This window comes from Bos taurus, chromosome 29 (genome assembly GCF_002263795.3).
Source record: "Bos taurus isolate L1 Dominette 01449 registration number 42190680 breed Hereford chromosome 29, ARS-UCD2.0, whole genome shotgun sequence".
Classification (NCBI taxonomy): Eukaryota; Metazoa; Chordata; class Mammalia; order Artiodactyla; family Bovidae; genus Bos; species Bos taurus.
In genome coordinates this window covers 43,949,964-43,959,402 of record NC_037356.1, presented here as the reverse complement: position 1 = coordinate 43,959,402, position 9,439 = coordinate 43,949,964, and the positions used below count along the sequence as shown (strand labels likewise).

Here is a 9,439-nt window from a genome sequence, read left to right as displayed (position 1 = left end):
GCCGCGCCTTGTGATTGGGTAGCAGGTTTACCGTGCGGGACGCCATTGGCTGCAACGCCTGTCGTTCCTGTGCCCAGGCCCCACCTCGAAGGGGCCGTGCGGAACTGAGAGGGCCGGGAACAGGCCATTGCGTGGAGGCGGGAGGCGAGGGGATGGGGAGGAGGGGTGCCCTACGATCGCAGAGGTCTCGAGTCCGGTCAGCCCCCGCCTCCGGGCTGGTTGACTCCCGCTCGCTGGAGCTCTGGGCCGCGCCTTCCAACGGTCTCGCGAGGTCTGCGCGTGCGCACTAGTCCCCTCTCGAGCCCTCTAGGCGGTGGGCGGGGCGGCGAGCCAGTGGGCTGGGTGGGAGGGTGGGGAGGGTCGGGGGAATGGGGAGCTGGGGTGGGGTGGGCGGACTAGGGGTCGGGGAGAGGCGTAATGTCTTTGGAGAAAGGGGCTCCGTTTGGATATCCGCTCTGGGACAGGAGGGAGTGGCGGGGTAAGCCACAAAGGGCGGCAAGGGGGCGCGACAAGGACCGCTGCCAGGGCGCCCGAGGCCAGGCCGGGAGCTTCGGGCGGTCGCAGCTGGAACCGGGAAGCAGAGGGGCGCAGACGATGCGAGAAAAGTTATGGATGCCCTGGAATGGGCTCATCGTCATTGGGAGGAAAATGGAGCTCCTGGGTAGAAAGACGCAAAAACCTAAAACGTGGGACCTGAAGCTTGAGTCTGAGAACTGGAGACTGGAAGATGTGGAAAAGCCAGTCTTAAGAGGAAAGTCAGGCCGGAGTCCAGAAAGAATGGATGTGAAACGAGTGCGCAGTGTATCAAGTGCACTACAGGTTTCGGCCGGTTTGCGGAAAGACAGCTCAAAAGAGGTGTGGGGAAAGCAAGAATTCAGACACAGAGTAGAGGCTGAATCTGAGAGTGCAGGGACTGCAGCGGGATCTCGGAAGGGGCCTGAGTTTAAAGAGAAGTTGAAGTTTACTGACGTGGAAACCAGTGGAGAGGACTTGAGATCCAGAGGATACGAAGTAAAGCAGAATGAGGAGGAGCTGAGGTCAAGTGGAGAGAAACTGAGGTCAAGTGGAGAGAAACTGAGTCCCAGTGGAGAGAAGCTGAGATCGAGTAGAGAGGAGCTGAGATCGAGTGGAGAGAAGCTGAGATCGAGTGGAGAGAAGCTGAGATCGAGTGGAGAGAAGCTGAGATCGAGTAGAGAGGAGCTGAGATCGAGTGGAGAGGAGCTGAGATCGAGTGGAGAGGAGCTGAGATCGAATGGAGAGAAGCTGAGATCGAGTGGAGAGAAGCTGAGATCGAGTGGAGAGAAGCTGAAATCGAGTGGAGAGAAGCTGAAATCGAGTGGAGAGAAGCTGAATTCGAGTGGAGAGAAGCTGAATTCGAGTGGAGAGAAGCTGGAGTCCAGGGAAGAGAGGCGGGGATCCAGGGGAGAGAGGCGAGGATCCAGGGGAGAGAGGCGGGGATCCAGGGAAGAGAGGCAGGGATCCAGGGGAGAGAGACGAGGATCCAGAGGAGAGAGGCGGGGATCCAGGGTAGAGAATCTGGGGACAAGTGGAGAGAAGCTAGTACCCAGGAGAGAGAGGCGGGGGTCCAGGGCAGAGAGGCGGGGATCCAGGGGAGAGAGGCGGGGATCCAGGGTAGAGAATCTGGGGACAAGTGGAGAGGAGTTAAGATCCACTGGAGATAAACAGCGGTCAAGTACAGAGAAGCAGCGATCCAGTAGGGAGAAGCTGGGGACTAGTGGAGAAAAGTTGGCGCGTTCAAGAATGGGCAGCATAAATGAAGAACAAATTGAGAAAGTGGTGGAAGTGATTGGGGATGAAAAATTGATAGAAATTACCAATGCTGAGATGGAAATTCCTTTTGAAAGTGTAGAGGCGAATGATGAAGAGAATGAGAAAGGAGTAGGGGAGGAGGAGGATATCTTGGAAGAAGAGAATGATAATAGTGATGAATCTGTTTCTATGGAAGAGAAACCAATTATAGAGGAGGAAGATGAAGTGAGTGAGGAGATGGAGAATGTAAGAAGGAAAGAGAAGCAAATAGGGGAAGTTTTGCAAGTCAAAGAGGAGAAATTAGAGTGAAGCAGAATGTTATTGACCCTAAAGGGGTAAATATGAGAGAGAAAGAGCATCTGAGCCAAGAGAAGAAAGAGTGAGATTGAAGAGCTACTGGGAATGAAGGTGAACACCAGGACCAAAGGAAGTAGAGAAGTCTGATAAAGAGGGAAGTGGAACATTTTGGAAAGAAAGAGATTTGTTAACGTGTCGATAGCTAGAGGAAAAGTGGATGGTGGTTTCTTGGAAAAGAGCTGTGACTAAGGAGTTTGTAGAGAGGTGCTTGAGAAATGGATTGAGGATGGGCTAGAAAGATTTAGTTTAACAGATGATTGAGTTTATGAGATGTAGGAGAATGCATAGTGAGAAAAATGGACAGTGGCAGCAGGATGTGGATAGATCATCAAGGTGGTGGAAGGAGATGTGGGCTGGAGTGGTCAGTGTCTGATAGAGGATCCTAAAGCATGAGGAGCGTGACAAAGGCGAGAGCAGAGATGAGAAAGAAGTGACGGAAAAAAGTAAGAAGCCACATCCCATAATAGTAATTATGTTTGTTGGATTTTAAAGTTATTTTCTTCCCTATTTCTCTCCTCTCCTCTCCCATGTAGCTAATTTTACAATGCAGTGAGACAGGCCTCTCACTGAGCCCTGTGTATCTGGACCGAGCCCAGCCTCCCTGATCTTCCCTCTAGCCTGCAAATTGTATCCAGAATAACTTCTGGGTTACCCTGTTTTATTTTATTTCTTGGCTGTGCTGGGTCTTTATTGCAACACATGGGCCCTTCGTTGTGGTGCACTGGGCTTAGTTGCCCCCTGCATGTGGGATCTTAGTTCCCTGACCATGGACTTAACACCCGACCCCTGCACTGGAAGGCAGATTCTTAACTACTGGGCCACCAGGGAAGTCCCATGGGTTCCCCTATTTTAAATTTAGTTACTTATTTTTAAATGAAACAAAATATTTTTAATCATAAAAGGTACAATTCACAGAGAAGATAGACATCATAAACCATTAGCCACTAACAATAAACAAAGATACATAAAGCAAAAATCAGAAGAAATATAAGGGAAAAGAAAAAAAATATAATCATAGTAAGATATATTAACATTTCTCTGACAATATGAAGTTCAGAAAAAATAAGGAGCATCTTGAATAATGTCGTTAATAATTTTAATATAATAGATTTCTATTCATATTAATCTTATATCCTATACAAATAAATTTAAAATTTTGTATCTTCTATGTTATTAGATGTCCATAGAACTTTTAGAAAAACTGGCAAAAAGATAAACATTACTAAATTTCAAAATATAGAATTATTTTTGTGATTCGTTATATACATACGCATATATTATTTTTGAAATTATTTTCCATTATAGGTTATGACAAGATATTGACTATAGTTCCCTGTGCTATACAGCAAACCTTTGTTGCTTTCTTACATATGTATTTCTTTAAATTAGAAATCTAGCTTTCTATTTATGCTAAGTCAAACAAGTGGAATCAAAGTGTCATAAATTTTTTAGGCAAAAATTCATAAGTTTTCTAATATATATATTGTACACATTATTTATATATATGTATACAAGAGCTTTTCTACTATGCTTGATAAAGGCTTGAGAAAGTTCATCCAAAAAAAAAGAGATGGAGAAATTGGAAAGCATAAACTAAATGAAATGGGAGCAGTGAGTATGAAGTAGAAGTGAAACAAGCTAGATAAAAGATCCTCATATAGACCAGTTCTTTGTAAACATGGCTGCTCATTAGAAACGTATCTGGAGTTGTAGCAAAGAAAAAAAAAGTAGCATTTGTATTTTTCAAAAAATTCCAATATAATTCTGATATGCATCTGGATTTTAAAAAGTGATTACAGGTTTTTCTATTAAATGGTAGTTTTGGTGATATAGAATTCTATTATTTTCCTGTTGACCAATCATGATACAGTGAATTCCACCATTTTAATCACTTCACTGTGATCACTATTTCCACAAGTTCCCCTTACCTCCGCATCAAATTTGAATTGCTCATACTTGATTTGAAATTGCCTCAATTATTTTGTATTGTTTCCGTTTTGACTTTTAATTATTCATCTAATCAGATGGAGTTTCCCCCTGTGCCTGTCTCCTTTGGGGCTTTCTTCTGTGTCTTCCACTTGTCATCCAGCATCCACCGTCACCCCGGGGAAGAGAGGAGACTCCCTAAGTACCTAGTGTCAAAGCCTCAGTATCAAGACTTGGTGTCTCCAGTAGGGACCTAAGAGGGGGTGAAAAGCAGTCATGGATAGTTAGCATGAAAGGAACACTTCACCCTTTCTCCTCTACATACTTTTAAAAATCCATACAATTTCTAAGGGGTAGAAACTTCATCATATCATAAGTAAGTCTCATAACAAGTTTATATTAATAATAGTCCTATTTTTTTTTAACTGTTAAGTTTTCTGGGCTTCCCTGATGGCTCACTGGTTAAAAATTCACCTGCCAATTCAGGAGACATGGGTTCAGTTCCTGGTCTGGGAAGATCCCATATGCCTCTGAGCAACTAAGCCCATGTGTTACGACTGTTGAGCCTGAGCTCTGGAGCTCGGGAACCTCAATTACTGAGCCCACACGCCCCATCTACTAAAGCCTGCACGCCCTAGAGCCTGTGTTCTGCAACAAGAGAAGCCATCACAATGAGAAGCCTGCACACCACAATTAGAGAAAAGCCCATGCAGCAACGAAGACCCAGCACCGCCATAAATAAATAAATAAAATTATATACGAAACATGTTGGTAAACCTTAAAAAAAAAGTTTTATACACATCCCTTTATAATTTTCCCCAGTCTCCAAAAGGTCTGTAAACTCTATGCCACATTTTTAAAATTATTTATTTATTTACTTGGCTGCACCAGGTCTTAACTGAGTCATGTGGGATCTTCCATCTTTATTACAGCATGCCAGATCTAGTTCCCTGGCCAGGGATCAAACCCTGGCCCCCTGCATTGGGACCATGGAGTCTTAGTCAGTGGACCACCAGAGAAGTCCTGTAGGTATCTTTTTTTTTTTCCCTCTAATTTTATTTTTAAACTTTACATAATTGTATTAGTTTTGCCAAATATCAAAATGAATCCGCCACAGGTATACATGTGTTCCCCATCCCGAACCCTCCTCCCTCCTCCCTCCCCATACCATCCCTCTGGGCCGTCCCAGTGCACCAGCCCCAAGCATCCAGCATCATGCATCGAACCTGGACTGGCAACTCATTCCCTACATGATATTTTACATGTTTCATTGCCATTCTCCCAAATCTTCCCACCCTCTCCCTCTCCCACAGAGTCCATAAGACTGTTCTATACATCAGTGTCTCTTTTGCTGTCTCGTACACCGGGTTATTGTTACCATCTTTCTAAATTCCATATATATGCGTTAGTATACTGTATTTATGTTTTTCCTTCTGGCTTACTTCACTCTGTATAATAGGCTCCAGTTTCATCCACCTCATTAGAACTGATTCAAATGTATTCTCTTTAATGGCTGAGTAATACTCCATTGTGTATATGTACCACAGCTTTCTTATCCATTCATCTGCTGATGGACATCTAGGTTGCTTCCATGTCTTGGCTATTATAAACAGTGCTGCGATGAACATTGGGGTACACGTGTCTCTTTCCCTTCTGGTTTCCTCAGTGTGTATGCCCAGCAGTGGGGTTGCTGGATCATAAGGCAGTTCTATTTCCAGTTTTTTAAGGAATCTCCACACTGTTCTCCATAGCGGCTGTACTAGTTTGCATTCCCACCAACAGTGTAAGAGGGTTCCCTTTTCTCCACACCCTCTCCAGCATTTATTATTTGTAGACTTTTGGATCGCAGCCATTCTGACTGGTGTGAAATGGTACCTCATAGTGGTTTTGATTTGCATTTCTCTGATAATGAGTGATGTTGAGCATCTTTTCATGTGTTTGTTAGCCATCTGTATGTCTTTTTTGGAGAAATGTCTATTTAGTTCTTTGGCCCATTTTTTGATTGGGTCGTTTATTTTTCTGGAGTTGAGCTGTAGGAGTTGCTTGTATATTTTTGAGATTAGTTGTTTGTCGGTTGCTTCATTTGCTATTATTTTCTCCCATTCTGAAGGCTGTCTTTTCACCTTGCTAATAGTTTCCTTTGATGTGCAGAAGCTTTTAAGGTTAATTAGGTCCCATTTGTTTATTTTTGCTTTTATTTCCAATATTCTGGGAGGTGGGTCATAGAGGATCCTGCTGTGATGTATGTCGGAGAGTGTTTTGCCTATGTTCTCCTCTAGGAGTTTTATAGTTTCTGGTCTTACGTTTAGATCTTTAATCCATTTTGAGTTTATTTTTGTGTATGGTGTTAGAAAGTGGTCCAGTTTCATTCTTTTACAAGTGGTTGACCAGATTTCCCAGCACCACTTGTTAAAGAGATTGTCTTTAATCCATTGTATATTCTTGCCTCCTTTGTCGAAGATAAGGTGTCCATATGTACGTGGATTTATCTCTGGGCTTTCTATTTTATTCCATTGATCAATATTTCTGTCTTTGTGCCAGTACCATACTGTCTTGATAACTGTGGCTTTGTAGTAGAGCCTGAAGTCAGGTAGGTTGATTCCTCCAGTTCCATTCTTCTTTCTCAAGATCACTTTGGCTATTCGAGGTTTTTTGTATTTCCATACAAATTGTGAAATTATTTGTTCTAGCTCTGTGAAGAATACTGTTGGTAGCTTGATAGGGATTGTGTTGAATCTATAAATTGCTTTGGGTAGTATACTCATTTTCACTATATTGATTCTTCCAATCCATGAACATGGTATATTTCTCCATCTATTAGTGTCCTCTTTGATTTCTTTCACCAGTGTTTTATAGTTTTCTATATATAGGTCTTTAGTTTCTTTAGGTAGATATATTCCTAAGTATTTTATTCTTTCCATTGCAATGGTGAATGGAATTGTTTCCTTAATTTCTCTTTCTGTTTTCTCATTATTAGTGTATAGGAATGCAAGGGATTTCTGTGTGTTGATTTTATATCCTGCAACTTTACTGTAGTCATTGATTATTTCTAGTAATTTTCTGGTGGACTCTTTAGGGTTTTCTATGTAGAGGATCATGTCATCTGCAAATAGTGAGAGTTTTACTTCTTCTTTTCCAATTTGGATTCCTTTTATTTCTTTTTCTGCTCTGATTGCTGTGGCCAAAACTTCCAAAACTATGTTGAATAGTAAAGGTGAAAGTGGGCACCCTTGTCTTGTTCCTGACTTTAGAGGAAATGCTTTCAATTTTTCACCATTGAGGATAATGTTTGCTGTGGGTTTGTCATATATAGCTTTTATTATGTTGAGGTATGTTCCTTCTATTCCTGCTTTCTGGAGAGTTTTTATCATAAATGGATGTTGAATTTTGTCAAAGGCTTTCTCTGCATCTATTGAGATAATCATATGGTTTTTATTTTTCAATTTGTTAATGTGGTGTATTACATTGATTGATTTTCGGATATTGAAGAATCCTTGCATCCCCGGGATAAAGCCCACTTGATCATGGTGTATGATCTTTTTAATGTGTTGTTGGATTCTGATGGCTAGAATTTTGTTAAGGATTTTTGCATCTAAGTTCATCAGTGATATTGGCCTGTAGTTTTCTTTTTTTGTGGGATCTTCGTCAGGTTTTGGTATTAGGGTGATGGTGGCCTCATAGAATGAGTTTGGAAGTTTACCTTCCTCTGCAATTTTCTGGAAGAGTTTGAGCAGGATAGGTGTTAGCTCTTCTCTAAATTTTTGGTAGAATTCAGCTGTGAAGCCGTCTGGACCGGGGCTTTTGTTTGCTGGAAGATTTTTGATTACAGTTTCAATTTCCATGCTTGTGATGGGTCTGTTAAGATTTTCTATTTCTTCCTGGTCCAGTTTTGGAAAGTTGTACTTTTCTAAGAATTTGTCCATTTCTTCCACGTTGTCCATTTTATTGGCATATAATTGTTGATAGTAGTCTCTTATGATCCTTTGTATTTCTGTGTTGTCTGTTGTGATCTCTCCATTTTCGTTTCTAATTTTGTTGATTTGATTTTTCTCCCTTTGTTTCTTGATGAGTCTGGCTAATGGTTTGTCAATTTTATTTATCCTTTCAAAGAACCAGCTTTTGGTTTTGTTGATTTTTGCTATGGTCTCTTTTGTTTCTTTTGCATTTATTTCTGCTCTAATTTTTAAGATTTCTTTCCTTCTACTAACCCTGGGGTTCTTCATTTCTTCCTTTTCTAGTTGCTTTAGGTGTAGAGTTAGGTTATTTATTTGACTTTTTTCTTGTTTCTTGAGGTGTGCCTGTATTGCTATGAACTTTCCCCTTAGGACTGCTTTTAAAGTGTCCCACAGGTTTTGGGTTGTTGTGTTTTCATTTTCATTTGTTTCTATGCAAATTTTGATTTCTTTTTTGATTTCTTCTGTGATTTGTTGGTTATTCAGCAGCGTGTTGTTCAGCCTCCATATGTTGGAATTTTTAATAGTTTTTCTCCTGTAATTGAGATCTAATCTTACTGCATTGTGGTCAGAAAAAATGCTTGGAATGATTTCTATTTTTTTGAATTTACCAAGGCTAGCTTTATGGCCCAGGATGTGATCTATCCTGGAGAAGGTTCCATGTGCGCTTGAGAAAAAGGTGAAATTCATTGTTTTGGGATGAAATGACCTATAGATATCAATTAGGTCTAACTGGTCTATTGTATCGTTTAAAGTTTGTGTTTCCTTGTTAATTTTCTGTTTAGTTGATCTATCCATAGGTGTGAGTGGGGTATTAAAGTCTCCCACTATTATTGTGTTATTGTTAATTTCTCCTTTCATACTTGTTAGCATTTGTCTTACGTACTGTGGTGCTCCCGTGTTGGGTGCATATATATTTATAATTGTTATATCTTCTTCTTGGATTGATCCTTTGATCATTATGTAGTGACCTTCTGTAGGTATCTTTTTGAATTATAGTTTTCTCCAGATAGATGCCCAGGAATGGAATTACAGAATCATATGGTAACTCTATTTTTAGTTTTCTGAGCAACCTCTATAGTGGCTGTACCAATTTATACTCCCACCAGCACCATAGGGGAGTTCCCTCTCGAGCATTTATTATTTGTAGACTTTTAGATGATGGCCTTGCTGTTTTCTCTATGAATTCTCCTGTGTGTGAGTGACTAACACAATGAACAAATCAACTGAACTGTTGTAGTGTTACTGCCGTGTACAGCAAAATGTCTCAAACCAGTTATTGTAAACGTGCGATCTTTTCTCTCATCTTAAAAACAAAACCTTTCATGGCCCCACATTCCTCTCTAGATACTGTTGCATTTTCTTTCTTCCTATGCTAGGCACAAAAGTGGCCCTCCAAAGATACATTCCTTTCCTAATCCCAGGAACCTGTG

General features: G+C 41.2%; 1 protein-coding gene across 13 annotated transcripts in view; it reads left to right on the top strand.

Annotated features, from left to right (window-relative positions):
* Nucleotides 1–368: 368 nt before the first annotated feature.
* LOC101904071 (trichohyalin) overlaps nt 369–9,439 on the top strand; it is a 48,402-nt gene continuing 39,331 nt past the window's right edge. For 12 of the 13 annotated variants that reach the window (XM_059883171.1, XM_059883170.1, XM_059883164.1 and 9 more), the window contains exons 1-2: nt 369–2,570; nt 4,986–5,078. In XM_059883171.1, coding sequence (XP_059739154.1) covers nt 418–2,079 — 1,662 coding nt within the window. In that variant the 5' untranslated portion in view covers nt 369–417 and the 3' untranslated portion in view covers nt 2,080–2,570; nt 4,986–5,078. The remainder of the gene's footprint in view (nt 2,571–4,985; nt 5,079–9,439) is intronic. The other variant, XM_059883169.1, reaches the window with a different exon arrangement.